General features: G+C 50.6%; 4 protein-coding genes across 4 annotated transcripts; 1 reads left to right on the top strand and 3 right to left on the bottom strand.

The window, feature by feature from the left end:
* Window positions 1-3,807: 3,807 nt before the first annotated feature.
* BCR38DRAFT_408016 (nucleophile aminohydrolase) lies at window positions 3,808-4,669 on the bottom strand (the record flags this gene model as incomplete). Its single annotated transcript, XM_040858223.1, has 2 exons — window positions 3,808-4,495; window positions 4,566-4,669. The coding sequence occupies 2 exons, from the start codon at window positions 4,667-4,669 to the stop codon at window positions 3,808-3,810; spliced, it is 792 nt and encodes a 263-aa protein (XP_040717002.1).
* A 311-nt stretch (window positions 4,670-4,980) lies between these two features.
* Window positions 4,981-11,306, top strand: BCR38DRAFT_366240 (uncharacterized protein). The gene is made up of 6 exons (XM_040857233.1): window positions 4,981-6,900; window positions 6,950-8,649; window positions 8,697-9,327; window positions 9,381-9,587; window positions 9,635-9,922; window positions 9,971-11,306. Exons 1-6 carry the CDS (start codon window positions 5,107-5,109, stop codon window positions 11,165-11,167), a joined length of 5,817 nt encoding a protein of 1,938 aa, XP_040717001.1. The 5' UTR covers window positions 4,981-5,106; the 3' UTR covers window positions 11,168-11,306.
* Window positions 11,307-11,578: 272 nt separating this feature from the next.
* On the bottom strand, window positions 11,579-13,430 carry BCR38DRAFT_483696 (uncharacterized protein; the record flags this gene model as incomplete). Its single annotated transcript, XM_040863656.1, has 2 exons — window positions 11,579-11,850; window positions 11,918-13,430. 2 exons carry the CDS (start codon window positions 13,428-13,430, stop codon window positions 11,579-11,581), a joined length of 1,785 nt encoding a protein of 594 aa, XP_040717000.1.
* A 1,276-nt stretch (window positions 13,431-14,706) lies between these two features.
* On the bottom strand, window positions 14,707-15,815 carry BCR38DRAFT_171967 (phosphoribosylglycinamide formyltransferase). The gene is made up of 2 exons (XM_040853860.1): window positions 15,185-15,815; window positions 14,707-15,128 (listed from the first exon to the last, which is right to left on the bottom strand). Exons 1-2 carry the CDS (start codon window positions 15,588-15,590, stop codon window positions 14,857-14,859), a joined length of 678 nt encoding a protein of 225 aa, XP_040716999.1. The 5' UTR covers window positions 15,591-15,815; the 3' UTR covers window positions 14,707-14,856.
* Between the last annotated feature and the right edge of the window lie 4,345 nt (window positions 15,816-20,160).

Genomic DNA, 20,160 nt, shown 5'->3' with positions numbered 1-20,160 from the left:
TCGATTTCCAAGACAAGCTACACGAGCAGCCTCGGTTCCGGATGTCTTCGCTCGAGGGACCCTCGATCGCTGTGTCGATACGTAAACCAATGTGTCCCAACAGTTGGGGCCCACAGACTCGAATTCAACTGTCCTGCTGTTGTTCGAAGCTCAACTTACGATGTGCTTAAAGTAGCTTTATCCGATTTCCGGTGACATTTCCGCCATAGCCTTAGGACTGACACAAGGCGTCTACAACTCTCCTCACCGTATGCGTAACTTGCCGCTCCTCGAAAGAGTCGTCCGTGTCATCAAGCCCCGCTAACAACATGCTTTCTCGTTCAAGTTTCCGGCCGCGATTCTCCTGAAGGTCTAGCGCGTTTTGAGATCAGTAATCAATGACCTTCGACACGCCAAAAAAAAACTCTCCCCCAAAAGGAGCCTCAAGCGGAGGCGCACACGATCTGCGCCTCGAACACACTCTAGTCTGCCTCTGCACTTCCATGATGGCTAATCGCATCCGATGCGCAACTGACGGAACTTGAGGCAGTTGGGCTTCTCGGTTACTCCCGTTAGTCTCTCAGCAAGTTGGCGGTGGTTGAACTTCAACTGACACAAGTCTATTATAGATGCGGGCTACCAAGTCATGGCCGTCGGGTGCTGTATGAAACTCTATAGGCTGCACCGCACGTCCTCCCTGCGAACCCGAACTGGCTGACTACATAGTAATCAAACTCTGACCCCTTTTCAAACGCAGGGGATATCGATGTTCGCGTACTTCTTTTTGGCAACTCAAAACACGCGATGCTCACGGGGTCTATCTCATGAACGTCGAGTTTGAAGCAACACCGAGACCTTGAGCCTAAGTGGAAAGTCATTACGTCCTCGAATTCTACCGTTCATACATAGTTGACAAAGATATACATATATCCTGCCCACGCTTCCGTCGACATTATATCAGGAATTTGGAAACCACCGTTGAGCCTAACCAGTGTCTTGTGTGTCATATATTATCTCCAAAACCAGACATGAGCCATCTTAAGTACGTAGGTAAGTTCAACTTGTTTGGGTTAAACATATCCGGCTGGACGCCTCCATGATTTTTATTGGAGTCGAGAAACTGGAAATGTCCCAATATTATACCTTCAAGGCGTTACTTTTGATGGAATGTCTCAACAAACGACTTGATTTGCGGCATCATCTGGTTAAAAGAGGAAGAACATACTATAGGATCAAATATAATACAAAACTTTTAACAGTTGAGCTGGCCCCATGTGAAGCTCAGCGTGCTACTTTGAAGTAGGACACCGGCGTCCCTCCACGGCTACGACATGAACAGTTGTGGTATCGAATTCTTTTGGGGAAATTAGAAACCAGTGAGGCAGGTTCCATGATACTAATGGCGCGTTGCGATGCAATTTCATGAGATATTTCCTAATGGGCAAACTAGCAACTGCGTTCTTGGTCGTGAGCCGTCGTCGTCCCAAATTCCCTGGCATGACCAGGAACGGAAACTGGATGCAAGAAGCCAGGCCCGCAACATCGTACGGATTCTAAGATCGGAAAATTGTGTGCTGTGGCTAAATTATAGCCAATGGTAACAGTCGTGTTCTCATGTTACCAAGCCACATGGTTTTCCAAGTTTCGTGGTTTCTGCATCGCCCCTGAATCGATGCCCTATTAGTCGGACATGACATTGCCATACCGTCTCCTATGCACAACGAAACCGAACGAGAATCATCTCTGGATAGAACAATTTTCCAGGAATGGAGAAAATTTGACCTGTGTGCAGGGGAAGGTATTTTCATGTCCTGTCCTTCTCCAGACCTAGTGGATCGATAAATCGATATCTATTAGCAGGGTTGAATCATGTCACTTCACCACAAGAGAGAAGCTTGTCATCTCTTCCAGTTGATAACATGCTTTGAATTACCGCCTTTCATCTTCAGTGAATTCCAACCAAGTTCTTGCCACTCCACCGCCACCGGAATGCGGGAGCCCACCGGCAAGAAGCAGTACATTGAAAGATAAGAGCCCGGATGGCTTGCTCCGGCAGTACCACGTGTAGCTTACGCTCTAGAACAAACGGGACGAGGAATTTCTAATGTCAATGACTACAACCACGTACTAATGCAAAATGGGATAAAGCGGCGCCACATAACCAAGGTTGGAGGGCAAACAGTAGGGTGGATCAGGTGGTAACAGCGGTGAGTAGCATTGTCTACATCTTCAGTGCATGGACCAGGAGAGTTATCCTCGCATGTACCTGCACTCCTTGGGATTCGAATCTTTAGCTTAGTGATGCACGAGTATCTAGAGAAACGCCGGGGAGAGCTACACCAACATGTTCCTCAGGCGCGGCGAGCCATTTTGACCAACGGACGATAAGGGAAAAGAGACAACATATGACGAAACTTTCAAATTTTGCAGTTCTGGCTTCAGAACTCCCAGTGGTAGCTTCGATAGAACAAGTTAGATCGTAGTGGTCAGGAGTCGAGGCACACGAGCCGCCGTTTTGTTACAACTGTCCACCGTGATTCCACAACAATTATGACGTTTCATCAGAGAAGACTGAGGAGATTCATGGCCACACCAATCCAGTACAAGATCGAACGTATCAGTTCATATCAACTTCAAGGGCGCCATAGGAGGCAAGGTGGCGGCGATAAGGTGTTGACACGTCCTTCGTGGACAGCACAGCAGATCAGCCAGCCAACCCAAGTCAGAGTGGCAACGTATTTTGGCACGGGGTGATTGCCTAGGTGCACATACATGAAGACGGAAGATATACTACATTAGGTGGATCATCGCTGTTTCTGTTTCAGAGAATCTTGTGTCGGATCCAGGTTCGTTGATGACATATTATATAAGTTTTTTCTTGTCTCCGACAAGCTGAAATCGGCGGAGTATGGAATTATTACAGGCAGACCGGAAGCTGAGTGTCGGACGCCCTGTAATCCAACATACCTAGGAAGGGAAATAACCAAGATTCTTTCAACATCATTTGATAGGAGGAATTACTACTTCAAGGGGATATTTGGTAGCGCTACTTTGGCCACTCAAACGGAACTGGTATCAGGGTTGTATTTCTAACAGTAATGATCTCTCTCTTCCATTGGAACTCAAGCTAGCATTGTAGCGAGGCTTCCATCAGCGATCGACCACTGGGGGAGAGTAAATGTCACGCATAGCCTTGTTCGACTTAAAGTAGACAAGGTCTAGATGCGGAAGAGTTTGCTATGGTGTCTCAATTCCCTCGACTGTTTCTCAGCATCGTACTTGCCCAATTTACAGCCGTATGTACCAGTGAGAAAGCAATCTTCATATCGGGATACTCGGGGCTCTTGGCCTCCTACTCGAGGGAGCAACGAGGTATTCATTGTGAGCATTTGCGAGTAATATTGAAGGCGCTACTCGATACCCGATCCAGTAGCCGAGAAAAGGCAGGGAGTCAGGGAGATGTAAGTAGACAATTGCTATAAGCAAGCGCGAGCGTGAGACCCATACCGCAGAAAGCGATACAGCATCAGACAAGGACTGCGCACCCACTTGGCCCCCTATCTGATGGGGCGAATCAGCCCAATTAGGAACTATGATTACTCCATCTAGCCCCAAATTAGGTCAATCAGCAACAGAAGTGCTCATGGCATGTACTGGGTATGAGCCAATCTCTCCAAGGTCAGCCCAAAAACCACCCATGCACCTTGTGCTGTGTAGCATGTCTCATCTGCCCAAATGCAATGAATTCTGAAGAGCCAGCGGGCCCAACACCTCATCTATCGTATTGTACAGATACAAGCTCACCCCCCTCCCTCACCGCTAACGACTTTAATCTTTCTTCAGTGGTAGAAGCTTCTCCTCAATCCCGGATGACGTAATGATCATCATCTGCAAGCCATCACCAACCTCAATATGCCGCTCCACCGCCGAGTCAAACGCATCTTTGACCAGAATCTCGACCTCCTCCCTCGGCAACGGTGCCTTCTCCCGCTCCGCCAGCGCATGACCCTCTCCGCTTCCCGGTTGGTACTGATTCTTGAAGTTGACTTGGTTGTCTAAAAACGGCATGATCAGACTGGCCGCCGCGCCGGCTGCCCTGCACTGCTCGCGCTCGTAGCTGCCCACGGGATCGTAACTGTAGACGGCGCCCTTGCCCTCCTCATCCAGCCCCGCCAGGATGGCGTGCACGTAGTAGGGGAAGAAGCGCTTCTGATAAAGAATGGTGGAAAGGCGCTTCGCGCATGCGTTGACCGACATGGGTTTGTTGTGACGGTAGCGGTACATCTTGCAGACGGCGTCGAGGCGCTCCTTCAGGGCCTCGCCATCGGCGGCGTAGCCGACCACCGAAAGAAGAAGCGTGGCATCGGATTGGTTCGAGTTGGTGCCGCCGATCTTGAAAACTTTGGGTGCGTAGCGAGTGTTGATGCTGTAGCCGGAGGTCAGACGGGTGTCACCAGCCACAATGGCGAAGTCGGCGCCGGTAATGGCGAGGGTCGAACCACCGTTGTCGGTGTAGCTATGGAATACGTTAGCGAAGGCTTATGGGGATTGCAGAAGATGACGATAAGGAGAAGGGAGATGCGTACGGGTTGAAGCGGTGTTCTCGCAGGCCATCGACTCGGTCTCGAGGCACCTCTGCGAACGAGTAGTTCGGCCCGTTCAGGACGGGATTTTGGCTGAACATGGCCATTTTAAATGGTATGAAGATATGTCGGAAGGTGTGAGAGGTGAGTTTCCGATGGGGTGCAAGTCGGATATTGTGGACGTTGTGGTGAGAGAATCGCTGGGTGATGAAGTTGTGATGGCTTGAAGTCAAGCTTGCCAACCTCACACGCGTCCAGCTTGCAGCCTTGTCTCTGCCAGTTACAGCTGACTGGGCAGCTGCTGGGGTAATGAAGAGCTTTGACCAGTTTTCGTCGGGTAAGACAGGGATCAGCCGAACTAATGTAGTATTAAAGGCAATTGGCCTGGCAGCTGCAGGGGGAGTATGGCTTGTTCGTACTGAATCAATTCTAAAGTTCACTCCTTAAGTACGATATCTCCATTGACGGTCAACGTGCTTGGGCTGACGTTATGGTCAAGTCGCCTTCGAAATCCATCGTTTTCTAAGAAGTACTTCTGCACAAGATGGCGCGCAACATTCGCCAACAGGCACTGCAGAAGATTGCAACCCTCTCAGCTTCAAGCTCCGCCACTTCGTTCGACCGCTCCGATCTCGACCGCCTATGTCGAGCGACTGGACATGGACGGGGGAAGGAGACCACCAATGGCTCAGGGAGGGGCCAATCATTGGCTCGGGTTCCAATGACAATACGTGAATTCGAAGTGCTTATGGCTCTATGCAAAGCCGCCCCCATGGTGCAGAGCAGTCAGAGCGCCCAGAAGCTTGCCCACCAGTTGATACCATACATACTCGAAGCTCATGCGCAGACTTTCGTGCCATCGCCCTTCTTCCGCAAAGTCGAGCCGTCACCGATCGAGGCCCTGACGCTTAACTTGACCGCCGCGTTGTTATCACTAGGAAACGAACACGATACATTACACGAGAAGGTGTCGGATAACATATGGACATTCCTTGCCTCGATGAAAACAGCCATCCAGAGTGTTGTTCCACAAGAGGCAGATAACCTTGGAGACCAAAGTCTGGACGATGCCATCAGAACAGCTACAATTGCCGTCGCCCTCCTCGGGTTCTTGGACGCCGCCGCAGCGCAGACCGACTTCTGGAGGACGGGTGGGAGGCTCGCTTTGATTCAACGAGTTGGCAACCTATTATCAGATCAGTTCTTGACGGCAGTAGAAGGCGCTTTTTCTAGTATACGGAATGCCGACGCTTCTGACCGTCATGCTAAAGAATGGAAGAGGCACCTGAAGCATTACGCACTCCAGGGGCGACCCCTGAGTGCCAATTTGCTTCAGCGCAGCTTTCTGTGGCTTCTAGTATCTGCCACTTCTCTCCTCGTTGCAGACGCAAAAACTCTCCGAGGAAGCCATATCCTTGATCTTCTCATGACTAAGAATGGCATGCTTAGACCCGGGTCTTCATCCAGCCCAGATGTTGATTTTCGAACAATCGAGACCTATGCAAGTATTGCACGCGATGAGATGGATAGGTTGGAGGATGGCGCCGATTTCATCCAAATAGGTTCCGCATCCCAACGAAACCTGGCCTTCGCTGTCAAGGCCTCCACAATGACCAGCTTCCTGAACTGTACCATGCTGAATGAAGATGCTGCCGACCCGGAGATACTTCTGGGATGGCTTGAGGAATCTCTATTCGACCCAGAGCAGATGCTGGACGAGACATTGGCATCGACTGTGCTACGATCAATGGCCATCATCTGCAGAGTTTCGCCATCTTACGCTCCCAAAGTCAGTCGACTTCTCCCGCGTTTCATTGTGCAGACAGTTCCCCCGAGCGAAACTGTGGCCGTCGCATCTAAGTGCTTGGCCTTTGTCCTGCAAATGCTATCGCATGACGCTGTCATAACCACTCTCTACACCCTGGGAAATGTGTTGAGTCCTGGGACAGACCAAGGTCTCACGAACGGATCCAACAGCGACTTCGGCGGCGATGGCGCAGTCCCCAACCCGATATATCAGGGGAGACGGTCGACGGGCAGTTCGATTTCCTTGGCGCTCGCCGGCGACGAAGATACTTCGTTGATATACTCTAACGTTGTCCAAGCGATCTGCGGAATTGCAGAAGTGTGCCAACAGGAGAAGATCACAGCCCTCGCTCAAGCTATGCTACTTCAGAAATTGAGCAAAGTCAACCCCGCCGTTGATGTAGAGATCATCACAGGGGCCGCTGTTTTGTCGTTGAGTGGTGGGCAACTCGAATTCCGGTCGCTTTTGCGACTGTATTCCCGAGTTTGTCACCAGGCCTTGGTCGAAGACAACAGCACTGCCTTATTCGCAGTAAGTTGCCCGATTATCTCATGCTTTTGCAGTTGCTTACCCCAGTCAGGTTATGAAAGCCCGTAACTACATATCGGCAAACATCGAACGTGGCTCGCCTTTGTTTGATATCTATTGGGAATACATGCTCGAGGAGACGGTCTCCAAAGGGGATGTCCATCAGTCGAATCACGCGAAGCAGACTGACTTCGAATTCGCCGCGCGCGAAATAGCGCAGCTTCTTCAGCCCCTTTCGGTCCTGATGTCTACGCACGATTTTGCTGCCACCTCACGAACTGACGATGATAGCCATTCTCTCGTGCGAGATGCATGGTTCAACATAGTTGTTCACGGGTTCAACCCATCAACTGACCGCGGGATGAAGTACATCAACGAACTACGGCTCATGGCGATCCACTCGCCTCCTTTGGTGGCAGAGCAGAGAGGTGAACAGAATGAGAGTGATATCGAATTGAACACCGTTCTTCGAAGAGCCAACACGTCTGAAAGGGAAGCCAGGCAGAAGAAACAGCTGGCAGAGCGGATCCCGACCAAAGCATCCGAAATCAGGGGTTTGAGCTATAGAAAAGTCATCTTCCTGCAGGCTGCTTACCTCGTGGAGATCCTGCGGGCCGAATCTGGAGACTGCACCAAGGCGCTCTCCTACTTCCTGGAACCTAGTATGCACCGCGTCGAGGTTAGCAGCGTTATGGAGGGCATTACGGAACAAGTGATGAAACAGTATCTCACCAAGACTCTGGGGGGTAAGCTGCCCACTTTCTCGGCGCAGTACGCTGCTTCCGAGCTTGCAACCCTCTTCTGCAATTGCTGTCATCGTATCCAGCGAGTACAACAAGCGGCATTCCAATGTGCCGACCGGATGATTCAGGAGGTGCCGTCTGCCTTGTGCCAGCGATCATCGCTCTTCGCACTTTTGGAACTGTTGTCACTCATGTGGACAAGTTGTTTAGAGGCTGAGACTGAATTGTATGATCCACGATCCACCTTCACATCGAATCGAGGCAATGTCACTGTGGAGTTGTCCGATGATTACGCTTTTCGGAAGTATACCCTCAACAAGCTATACAAGAAGGCCAAGTCCTGGGTTCCGTTGGTCATCAACCTTGCGCCAGCAGATGTCAAGGGTCTTTTGCAGACTTACCTATCCGAGTTCGATGATGAAGGTGCCTACGGACATATGTCCCTCGGCCGATCCTTTGCGATGGAAGTCGGGTCATCTATTCCATCGACAGACCAAAGACTGACATCACTTGATTCCGTTGGTGAAACAACAATCAACACGACGTCGGACTTCATCGCTCAGTATACCACTCGTCAGGAGTACAGGTATGGGGAGGCTTTACCGGATAATGGTATGGACTTGATCAATGTGTTGCCACTTAATAGAAGAGCCTCCTTCATCAAGTCCACGCCAGTAAACGAAACCGCCAATGCGGTGACAGCTCTGGCGCATGTTCAGACGCGACTTGCAGGGAAGAAGGCTACCTCCCTAAAGGACGTTCGAGAGATTCTACGACGAGCCGCCGCCTTACTGTGCCGTACGCAGAAGGATGAAACGGCCGTCACCCATTACCTCGTCAGCATCCCATTTACTATGTTCACCAAGGAATCCATCAAGCTTGGAGTGTCGCTTTGGTTGGGCGTGATGAATGAGAATCCCAGAATGGAATCTCGAATCCTGACCGAGATCGCTCAACAATGGGAGTTTACGATACAAAAGCGACTTGGACTCTTCAATCCTCTATTGATGTTTGTCAGCCAGATTCCCAACCAATGTGCAATACTAACTTTTCTAGGCATCCGGACCCCTTCTATCTCAAGAAAGAATTTGCGCCCAGTGACAACGAAGCCATGACGAAACGTCGGCAGGTTGTACATAACCTTCTGGCCCCCCATACTCGTTTGATGCAGTTCTTCAGTAGTCACTTCACCGCTACCCGGTTGGGCAGCCCTGATACCCAGATGATATTCCTCCGTTTGTTGGATCTTACCCTCGATGCAATGAAGGCATCGATCTCCCATCCCATCGCAAGAGAACTTCGTCTGCGTGTTATTCTGTTCAGCTTCAAGGTGCTCAGAGCAAGCACAGGCATCAGTGCGCTCGCCCAATGGCGTCTGAAAGACAAGATTCTATCCGCTGGATTGAGCTGGTTCAAGTTCTCACCCAAGTGGTCCTTCGGGAGTAACATTCTCCAGTTGAAAACAGAAGTGCGGCTGCTTTCAGACGTGATGACATCTCTAAAGGCTGCTAGCTCAATCGCGGCACGGGCTCCTGACTCACTCAAGAACCTGCAACAGAAGGAGCAACTGCTCTTCTTATTGCTTGAGAGTGAACAAGCCAGGCTGCAAGTTTGGGTTCACCCCTTGGGCGAGACTGGGTATCAAAGAGCAGACATCATGACGCACCAGGGACAGAAGGCTCTCGAGGTATGTAACTCTAAGCACCTTCTTGAACGGGGTTTAATCCTGACTTTTGGCAGATTCAGCTTCAGCCCCTCGTGCGGACTGCTTGGGCCGAAAGCCCATCGCTTGCGATTGAATTGGTCAGCAGATTTTCTTTCCAAAGCGTGTTCAGTGAAGTCCGCTGGCTGTTGTTGAACTTCACGGCCAAGGCGATTGATGAGCCAGATACTCTTCCAATTTTGCTCGAAGGCGATTTGCCAAATGACGTTCGGGGCCAGCTTAAGGTGCGTGTTCTCCTTGGTTGTGAGTGTCAGCCAGCTAACTAGTACAGTATCTCCTATACTGGCAGCCAGTCAACCCTGTCACTGCCGTCACTTTTTTCTTGCCTGCATACCGCAACCATCCATTTTTGATTCAGTATGCCATGAGGGCATTGGAGAGCCACTCGGTCGATGTGACTTTTTTCTATGTTCCTCAAATTGTGCAAGCTCTCCGACATGATGCTCTCGGATACGTGGAGCGCTACATTATTGAGACTGCACAATTTTCGCAGCTGTTTGCTCACCAGATCATTTGGAACATGAAAGCCAATTCATACAAGGATGATGATGCTCAGATAGTGCGTAATGCCCGTATAGGCCTATGAATTTTCACTGACAATGTGTAGCCCGATGAGATCAAGCCTGCTCTAGATAAGGTAATGGCCAAGATGATCGACAGCTTCTCTCCCGAGGATAAGGCCTTCTACGAGAAAGAATTCACTTTCTTCGATGAGGTCACAGACATCTCTGGGAAATTGAAACCGCTCATCCGGCGGCCCAAGCCCGAGAAGAAACAAAAGATCGAAGAAGAGCTGCGCAAGATCAAAGTGGAAGTTGGCGTGTACCTGCCCAGTAATCCCGACGGGGTGGTGATTGGTATTGACCGCAAATCCGGAAAGCCGCTCCAATCGCACGCCAAAGCCCCATTTATGGCTACGTTCCGTATTAAGAAACCCAAGACTGGCTTTGTCGAAGAGACCGAGGATGTCATTCAAGAAGCCAGTAATACTGATCGAATACCTACTGCGGAGAATACCGTCGAAAAATGGCAGTCGGCCATCTTCAAAGTGGGCGATGACTGTCGACAAGACGTGTTGGCCCTGCAGATGATTGCCGCTTTCCGCGGCATTTTCCACAACGTGGGGCTTGATGTCTTCGTCTTCCCCTATCGTGTAACTGCCACCGCTCCAGGATGCGGTGTCATCGATGTGTTGCCTAACTCCATTTCGCGTGATATGTTAGGTCGCGAGGCCGTCAACGGACTTTACGACTACTTCGTGAGCAAATATGGCAACGAGGACAGTCTACGCTTCCAGGCAGCGCGCAACAACTTCGTCAAGAGCATGGCTGCCTACAGTATCATCTCGTTCCTACTGCAGTTCAAGGATCGCCACAACGGAAACATTATGGTCGACGACGCCGGCCATATCCTACATATCGACTTTGGCTTCTGCTTCGACATCGCCCCTGGCGGCATTCGCTTCGAGCGCGCCCCCTTCAAGCTGACGCAGGAGATGCTGGCTGTCATGGGCGGCACCGATCACCAGGCCTTTAGGTGGTTCGAGGAGCTCTGTATCAAGGCCTTCCTAGCGGCCCGCCCGTACGCCGAGAAGCTGAGCCAGATCGTGTTGTTGATGATGGACAGCGGATTGCCGTGCTTCACGCCCCAGAGTGTCGAGCATTTCAAGGAACGGTTTGTGCTCGAGAAGAATGAGAGGGAAGCTGCTGAGTTTGTGAGGCATTTAGTGAAAAAGAGCGCGGGAAGTTATAGTACCGGGGTGTATGATCAGTTCCAGTTGATGACAAATGGCATCCCTTACTGAGAAGGGGGGTCGATGGAGGTTTCGGAGATTGATTTGTGTAAGGGGGGCTGATAGTGAAAATGAGAAGATCAATATTTACATACAATACTTCGTGGAGTTTATAGATATAATGTTGGCGCTCGACCGTCTCACATACCCTTTACGCAATCACTCAAGGTCATGATACATGTCTATTAAGTGAGATATTTAATTCGTCACCAATGACACTATTTATGCTACGTCTAAATGTAGAAGCAGATCTATTAAGGGGTTGTCACGATCGCTGTTTATTATTAATACATCGCAATCTTGCAGGTATAATCGCAATTGTCACAAGTCCTCCCCCCTTCCTCCAGTCCATGGGCACCTTTATACCTCTTACACACTACACATGCATTTGAACTTTTTTTTGCAACTGATAACACTCACTAGCTAGCGGCTCTGCTGCTGCATATGCGTCGGCAGATTGTAAGTCGCGTAGTCGCAATGCACAAACGCCCGATCAACGATGGGTACACTCTCCAAAACGTAGCCCAAGCTCTCGCTTAAATCGTGACTATCCCGCAGGGTCGTGCTAGCATCCAACACAATGTCGACCTCGACGTTCAGCTTATCGCCTGCGTGGTAGGCCTGCAAACCCTGGATCTGTCGGATGGTTTTAGCAAATCGCATGGTCAGGTACAGTAGGATATTGCGCTGGTCGGCTATGAGATGTAAGTCAATTTTGCCGGACAGGAGAGAGAGAAGATAGGAGATGAAAGAAAGACGTACCAGTGGCGGAGAAACCTGACAAATTCTTGATATGTTGCAGGGAAGTCTGAGACCAGTTGAAGATAACCACGCACGAGAGAAGCAAGCCGCCAAGGGCATCAAGCCACCAGATATTGGCGTAATGCCCGACGATGGGGAACAAAATGGATCCCGTATTGAAAATCACATCTGTCATGGCGTCGTCGGCAAGCGCCTGGACGCTTGAGTTCTTGACGAGCCGGCACCACAGCCAGCAGAGACCTTTGATGAGTATGGTACTGATCATAATAGCGATTGCGGGTAGGCCTAATTCGATGATTTCGTGATCAGGCGATCCGAGCCGCTGGGTCGACTCGAGAGCAACTTGTACAAAGGACGTAATCATAATAACCGAGAAAACGAGAACACCGAGAGGTTCCAATCGGCGCCGACCGACGGGGTATTGGTACTGATCTTGCCTCGAGATGAGCCACGTCGTCGTCCAAACGATCACGGTGGACAGAAAGTCCAAGATGGCGTCCACCAAACTCGCCAAGACCGACATGGACGACACGGATACCATGACGGCGATTTTCCCCGCTAGAAGTATTGCGTTGGCTGCGAAGTTGATATATATGGCCACCGTGACGATGCTGTCACCACTGTCCAGATCGTCGTCGTCTTCTAGCCACGGGATTTCAGGTTTGGGCCCTTCGCCGTCCCAGGCATCCTCCTCTTCGGCATCGTTATAGAAAATCGGCGTCGTCTCCGAAGCCCGGTAAATGTCCTTGGGCGTGCGTTTTACTTTTTTACTAACGCTGCCGGATCGGACCGCATCTCCATTCTCGACACTCTGTCCCGATCCTGCATTAGATTCATGGGGCGTCTGCGGTGGCGAGCTAGACCGGCTCTGGCCCTTGCTGCTCAGCTCTGTCAGGCTCCCCTTAGCACTCCTACTGAGCGAACTCGTCGGCTCCTCACTGATGGTGTCTGGCACCTCGACGCCCCTAAAGTTGCTCGCAGGCATGTTGTTGTACTCGTTTAAAAGGTCGTGTGGGAGGCTCGAGTCCAGCAGGCGGTCGATGTACAGATACTGTTGCACGAGATAGTTGGTTCGCTCGTAATATTTTCGCAGCGGCTTGCTCATCGTTGAGAGTTGTTCTTCCGTCTTCCAATATCGCGACCACTTGTACCTCGGGTTTGAATTGCCAATCAGACGCATCGACCGCATATGCGGTCCCATGAGTATAGCAGACAGACGTCGTTCATCGAGATGATGGCGTCGCGACTCTTCGCTGTCAGAGCCATCGTGGTGATGGTGATGCGCCCCTATGACAGAGCCAGCCTCGATATCCGCAGCGTCGAAGGCGCTCGATGTGCGCCACGTGCTACCATAGTGGTGCAGTGATCCATGGGAGCGGTTACGGATTAGATTTGCCAGTGCTCCTTGTCCGCGAGGAGTGAGTGGTGGGGGGTCGTCGACAAGAAGGAGGAATGAGTTTTTGCGGTATTGGGGAGAGCCAGAAAGCAACGAGGAGCGTTCGTCGAAGGACATTGTACCGGTAAATTCGAAGATACTGATGAACGGGTGGGTACTCGATGCAATTGACGGTAATCAAGCTGGCGCTGGCGCTGGCTCACGACACGATATCGCTGTCGTCGCAGTTTATCCCACCTCAATGCGTAATGCAGTCCCGTCTCCAACTTATACCCAGATGCGGATGATGGCTTGTGGAGACGCAGTGACTACTCCACGGCGCAGAAGCTCGTCAGCGGTAGCTGTGGATGAATTAAGCAGCCGACTCAAGTGTTGAGAGCCTCCTAGAGGCCGTTCTACCACGCCAGGTATGCCAATGCCTCGGGGAGGAATTCGGGGAGGAAGGGGGGATCCCCGATCAAGTTATGACGTCCTTAGCTGGAGCTTGGATAGCGATATCAAGGAGAAATAACTGAGGTATCAACTAGGTTGTGCGCCACGTTGGGAACGCCCGGGAAATCCTTCTTTTGAAATGCGAGAGGGGTCAAACTTTACTCTAAAGCCTCGCATCGACACCGTTGGAGTCTTTTTGTGCCTTGGATCGTGTTAAGAAAAAACCACTCTTGCAGACTGTCGAATTGTCCCCATCCAACAACCTCAGGTGCTTGGGGAAAACTCCATGCGACGGCATTGAGCTTAAAATCTGAGCAAGCTGCAGCTTAGCGTCAGGGTCCAGGGAAGCTCCAAGTCGCAGATTGTCTTTCGCTACGCGACGCATCTTATTTTAGTAGATCGAGCCCACATGCTTGTCCGCCTGGTCCACTGAAGTGGGCAATAGAGGTTGGGTTCCCAACGTCGTTCATGTCTTGAGTAGCCGGTCTATGGTCTAAGAGGAAATTTTACTCGTGATTTTGTCAAACAAATCGTAAATGCAGAGTAGCGTCAGTAGCATTGTTGTCACTTGAGAACGAACAACCCTGAGAAAACGCGAGGGTGGCGCGTCAAATCCTGGATTTCGGTTTGAGTTATGATGCCAAGACTTGGAAAAATGTCGAAGCGCGCCGTTGTAGGAAGCAGTTGTAAAGCCAAGCTGTGCCTTAATCAACTGTTGCCAATATGTCAAGGCACAGGTTAGAGTTGTCATTACTCGTAGCTGTGTCAGTTGGCTTGGTTGGGAGCAAAATGCAAGCACCGGTTGTACCATGCGTAACTCTTCAAGGTATCCATCTTCTTAATACCTGTTGCAAAGAGCCTAAGCTATACAGCTTGTTACGGAAGAGGCTCGTCTGATGTGTATTGCACAAGCCCATTGGCATCCACCGACTTCGACTGCCGCTGAAGGGGGATTATATAGGCATCATGCCAGCAGAAATCCACGCTGTAAGCTTTAGATCTCGTAACAGGTATTCGAGCCACCGCATGATATTCAAGGCGGGTCAGTCATAACTCTAGAGCCCTCTAACTCAAATGAACTCGGGGCATCTTTTTCGTTCGTTCCATGCTCTTATTTATGCGTTGCCCGTTTCTCTGCGATTTCAGCGCACAATTTCGCAGCTGCCTTCACGATCAATCCATGCTCGGCATCGTGCGTTCGTTCGATCAGCGATTCGAGACGTTCATTTTCTTGGAGAACGATCTCTTGTATCACGATGGGCGCGCCTCTGTCGACCTCTGCAATGACATAGTGGACCATGCAACCAGTCGTGTTGTTTTCCAGCTTGCCTGCTTCGAAGTCGGCGTACGCTCGTTCAATCGCCCCAGCTCCGTCGTACTTGCCTGATCAAAACTATGATTAGATGCACTCGAGGAATAATAGGTGGCAAAATACTTGCCTGGAAGAGCGGGGTGTAGATTGATGATGGGTACACCTGCCTGTTCCATCGGATCGAGGAAGGCTGTCGACAATATATGCATGAATCCTGCGAGCACGACCAGGTCGGGTCGATCCGCCAATATTCTCTGGGCGAGAGCCGCATCGTACTTCAGGCGCCCCTCGGTCTTCTTCTGCTCGTCTTTCTCGCCCGCGGCCCGAAAGCCATGCTTGATCATATTGAAGTAATCGGTGGGAATGCCGGCTTTTGCAGCCCTTTCCAGAGATTTGACCCCAGCCTTATTAACACTGACCTTGACGATCTCGCCCGGAATGCGTCCATCTTGACAGGCATCTATCAAGGCCTGCAAGTTGGTGCCACTGCCACTGCACAGCACCGAAATTCTCGGCTTCGTGGGTTGGCCCATGGTATCGATGTCGCATTCGCAGTCGCGGTCGTAAACGGGAGCTCACACGCTAGAAGTCGTGTAATTATCACGGATGCGGGGTAGTATTCAAGGGCGTGGATAATGGTGGGCAGGTGCAGGCTGTGCCCCTACTATGTAATTCAGCCTTGCCGAATGGGAAAATTTTCGAGACATGCGGAATTCCCTGATCGGGGCGACTTTCCGAGTTGAGTGGGACCAGGGACGGGTACCATCGCGGAAAGCTCAATTGATCATTTTGCAGATAACTTTGATAACTCAAAATGCCCTCTCACTTGAGTGATACGCATGTTCCCAAGACGTAAATGAAATTGGCCTTATTTTCTAAACGGTTTCCTTTGACCCGTTAGCAGAAGACCTGGCTGCTTAGGATACACAGAAGTGCCTCTGGAGTGACTAGGTACTTAGGTAGGTAGCTGCCACGAGCCACTGTCAGTCTGCAAACTGTAACTTCCGGAGCTGGAAACTGTCAACGCGGATTCGTGCATCATGAACAGAGGCACGAGGCCAAGGAAATAGAGACAACCCGAGCATCTTGCTGGCCATACCACCCCACATTTGGCTGCAACGCTGCTGCGTACGCTTGAAGCGCTTGAAGGGCCCGTTATTTGCAAAATCTAACGGTATAATGGGGCCTATAGCTCCGTGACCAAGTTTTTGTGTCATATACCAGCCATATAATATTCCCAACACCCCGTTGACCCGTTCTGCCCGTGTCCGCAAAAAGAGGGGAAGCCGGCCGGCAACGATCATTTCGGGCGATTGGGAAAACTGGAAAAGGGACGCGAATGTTCTTGCGCGATGTAGCCCTGCACGGTGACACGGGCTACACGGAGTCGTGCGCTGTCGTTTTGCTCTGGAAACCCCAGAATGAACTAGAAATTTGGGAAAGTTGAATTGCAATCATAAATTACGGTTCGCAAATGAGAATAATAGCCAAGGCGTCGGGCGTCAGATGTGATCTCTAGCCGCTTGGCTGACGCTCGGATATGGGCTTGATGGGGGTTCGAAATGCTGGAGGTGGCTACCGTCAATGCTTGTATTTATTGACTACACGGGAAGCATATCCCGGCATGGTATCCTTTTAGGGCCTTTACCCCTGAAAGAAGGAGCAAAAGGAGTGAAGCGATTCAGCGGTTAATTAAACAGGAATGACGATTGTGGAATTCCTGGGCGACCTTCTCGTTCGGACCGGAGCCTCCATTGCGTGTTTCCGTCCGTCGTGGACGTTGGTGCTCAATGGCTTGGAAGGGTTGAGCTTCGTCACAACCATCACAGCATAGCTTATGGAGTAGGGACGATCTTATGCTTCACGCACGTGTCGAGTGTCTTGTAATAACAGCAGAGCATTAAATCATCGCGCATCTGGCATGAAAATTGACATTTGAGGTAGGCTACGCTCCAACTGGAGCCGGCCCTGAACAAAATACGAGATGACGTTTCCAGCAAAGCACCATTATGGACGCGCGACAGGGGAGCTGACCTGCCTCACTCCACTCTAGAGGATCCATGCCCCCCTAATGATAAGAGATGCACGTGTGACCATCACTTGAAATGGTACTCAGGTTCGTTTGGGACCCTTTTTTTATCACGTTATTGATGTTTGGACTTAATAGATCCGACATGATTTGCAACTTGGGATGCCGATTTATGGCGGCTTTACCAGTCGATCTCAGTTGTTTACTGTTGGCTCTGGCAAATCAAGTACGACTAGAAATCTCGATTCTCTGACACCTAGGGTAACAGGAAACTTTCCAACGTACATCGAGGTGCGCACCATGGTTACAAAGCTTATTCGCGTAATCGTAAAACAGCGGTGGAAAAGTTGTGAAAGCACTTGCAGTATGTTCGACGACTTTGAGACTTTTTATGGCGAGGTAGTGTAACCCGGGGCTTGCCGTTGCCAACAGACCGGATTGAAACCTCATTGGAACAGACGTCCACCCCGGAAGGCAATGCAGCCGTTGCAGCCTCGATCACGACAAAAGCAACTCCCAGCATCTAAGCAAAGCAAATAGCTGCCGACATGAACGACTGACACACAAATCTGTAACCATCAACCTGTTGTGCTTCCTTGGTGAGTCGGCCAACCCACTTGGGACCTGGTTATTTCGTGCTGACCTTGACCGACTTTGACGGTGTTGATCTGCTGCAGAGTGGTCTTCAAGAACTTGTGGTCAGGTTACCCTTACAGCGAGCACCGCGTTATTGTCCGAAGGTTTAAAAAATTCCCGGACGATATGCGAATGTGACGAAGGCTCGGTGGTGCAATGTGCAATGTGCAATATACTCGGTATTATCCGTCCGTTCTGTGTTACCATTACCTGCTCACGACAAGGTCCAGCGCTTCAAAAGGAGCTGATCCATGTACAGACGTATGTATCGAGAGACGAGATGACTTCACCTGCTGTACATGACACAGGTTTTGTCGATATTATCTTGCAGTAGTTGCTATAGCCGTCAACCAACGGCAACGCGTCCTCCAAAGCGGCTCCGAGTATTCGATGGTTGGGGGGCGCCCAAGTTCGGCCCTGCATACTCGAATGGGTGGTCCTTGGCCACTGCTGGAGTCGTTTGACTACTGGAAGCAAGCTGCCAGGTTCATGCTGCTGTTGGCGATCAGAAAATCGGGACTGCCTCAAGCCCAGCTCCTCTTTTTTTCTATCCCATAAGACGAGGTTAAGCATTGCTCATATTGACAGTGGAAAACGCATGACTCGGCGGGTTTATACTTTTGTAGATCTTTGATTGCCCACCCCAGTGATACAGCTTCAGCTTCACGGGACTTGGACAACCGTTAAATCGTCGACGATAGCTGCCGTATTAAGCTGTCTGGTGGTGTTATCGTGTTCTGGCGATGTAAGCGCGACTAGGTAGTCGCCAAGTACTGTGGACCTCAGATGGCATGATGTCTCTAGCGGCGGTGCGCACTCTATTCTATGGATGAGTGGTTGGCAAGTCAAGGTTTTGCGTACTGTGTACCAACATAATACGGGGGTTGCAGTTGCCCTCGGCGGCCCAGTTTTGTGCCGCCGCCACAGCGATGCTATTGTCACTCCAATTGCACCTTCCCCCTGGACGGGCGGGCTGTAGTGTACAATTGTACATGGTGGTGCGCTAAGCAGCCTGCAGCCTACAATCCCCGTCCTGGCTGGACAACACCCCATTCACGACAATTTGACGCCGCCAAAGTCTCACTGGCCGATGGGATTTGAGCAACCCGCCACGCCAGCTCTTGTCAAGCTGCAGCAGTGGCCATTATCGTGCCCTCCAGAACTGTTTCTCCCAGCCCGCTACGGGCATGAATGCTGCAACATCGCATTGCAGCGACATCCCATCATGGTCTAGTCCGTCCGCGAAAGAAAAAGAAGTGGCTCCAACCAAGGGTTCAAGCAGGCCTGGCAACCAGGCGCTCAGTGACTAACAACAGCCCGCGAATCCACACCCGGATGAACAGGTACTAGTACGCTAGGCGTTTGGTGTGCTAGGCCACTCCACTCAATAAAAATAGAGTGGTCGAGGCAGACTATCCTTGGGCTGTAGTCCGGGATGTGAAAACGAGGAAAATAATGTGCAAGCTGTGCCTCAAATCGCCGTCATAGAGACTCCCTTTCTGTTTCCTTTCCACTCTTTTTGCTCTTCCATAATACAACTTCTTGGTCCAAGAACTGTTGTCGCCGTTTGTCCTTGGCCTGCCAGTTTGCACCGTCGGGACGTTGTCATTGAGTTTTTGAATACTCGTTCCCTTTCATTTTCCGTTGCATTGGGTCTTGTTTACCGGCCACAACCCCCATATTGTGCATGTTTGTCTCCCATCCCGTCTCAGTTCCGTACCTCGAGCATTTCGCCTTCCGAATCCGAAACCTTCATTTTTGCATCTGACAACAATTGTTCAGAAATTTATCGCAATTAGAACCTATATTAATACAAGACGACCTTTTCCTTTCTCATCGTACGTCATCTCTTCGAGTCGCCATCGCATTCTTGTGCCTTTTACATTGTGTGTAAGTGGAAACCCTCTTCCCTTGCCGGGTTCAACCATGGATTACGGTATGAGGCATGATTCCAGATGCATTGGTCCAGGTGTGACGGCCGTATGACGAAATTAAAGTTTAGGGGGGCTTTTCTTCTGTTTACCCTTCCTAGAAGCGCGTCGATGCCTCGAGACCGATCAGCCCAGTGCATTATCTCATGGCTTTGGGTGCCATTAAGGAATTGGGACTCTCTGTCGTCTTGACATGTTGTTTTGATTTCAGAACCTGGCCTGTTGTTCGCGGGGTTGCCTCTATTCATTGCTCGGAATTCTGCTAACTTAAGGCTTTTCGCATAATGCAGTTGTCCGCCGTCTCTTGTCATACTAGAAGGATTTGAGGCAGCACGTTCCAAAAGCGTCAGCTGCTAAAATCTGCTGTCAGCGACACAGCCATTTTTGTGTCATCATACGAGCACCTTGGGTTCCAGTCCTTCCCGAACCAGTGGAATCACATTCGCCAACGGGCCGGTTGTATGGGCGTGCAGTGATCCCATTGACGTCCCCCACAAGTCATTCTAT

Source organism: Pseudomassariella vexata (assembly GCF_002105095.1).
Source record: "Pseudomassariella vexata strain CBS 129021 chromosome Unknown BCR38scaffold_5, whole genome shotgun sequence".
In the NCBI taxonomy this organism is placed as follows: Eukaryota; Fungi; Ascomycota; class Sordariomycetes; order Amphisphaeriales; family Pseudomassariaceae; genus Pseudomassariella; species Pseudomassariella vexata.
The sequence above is the reverse complement of the archived record's forward strand: the minus strand, read 5'-3'. Positions and strand labels throughout refer to the sequence as shown.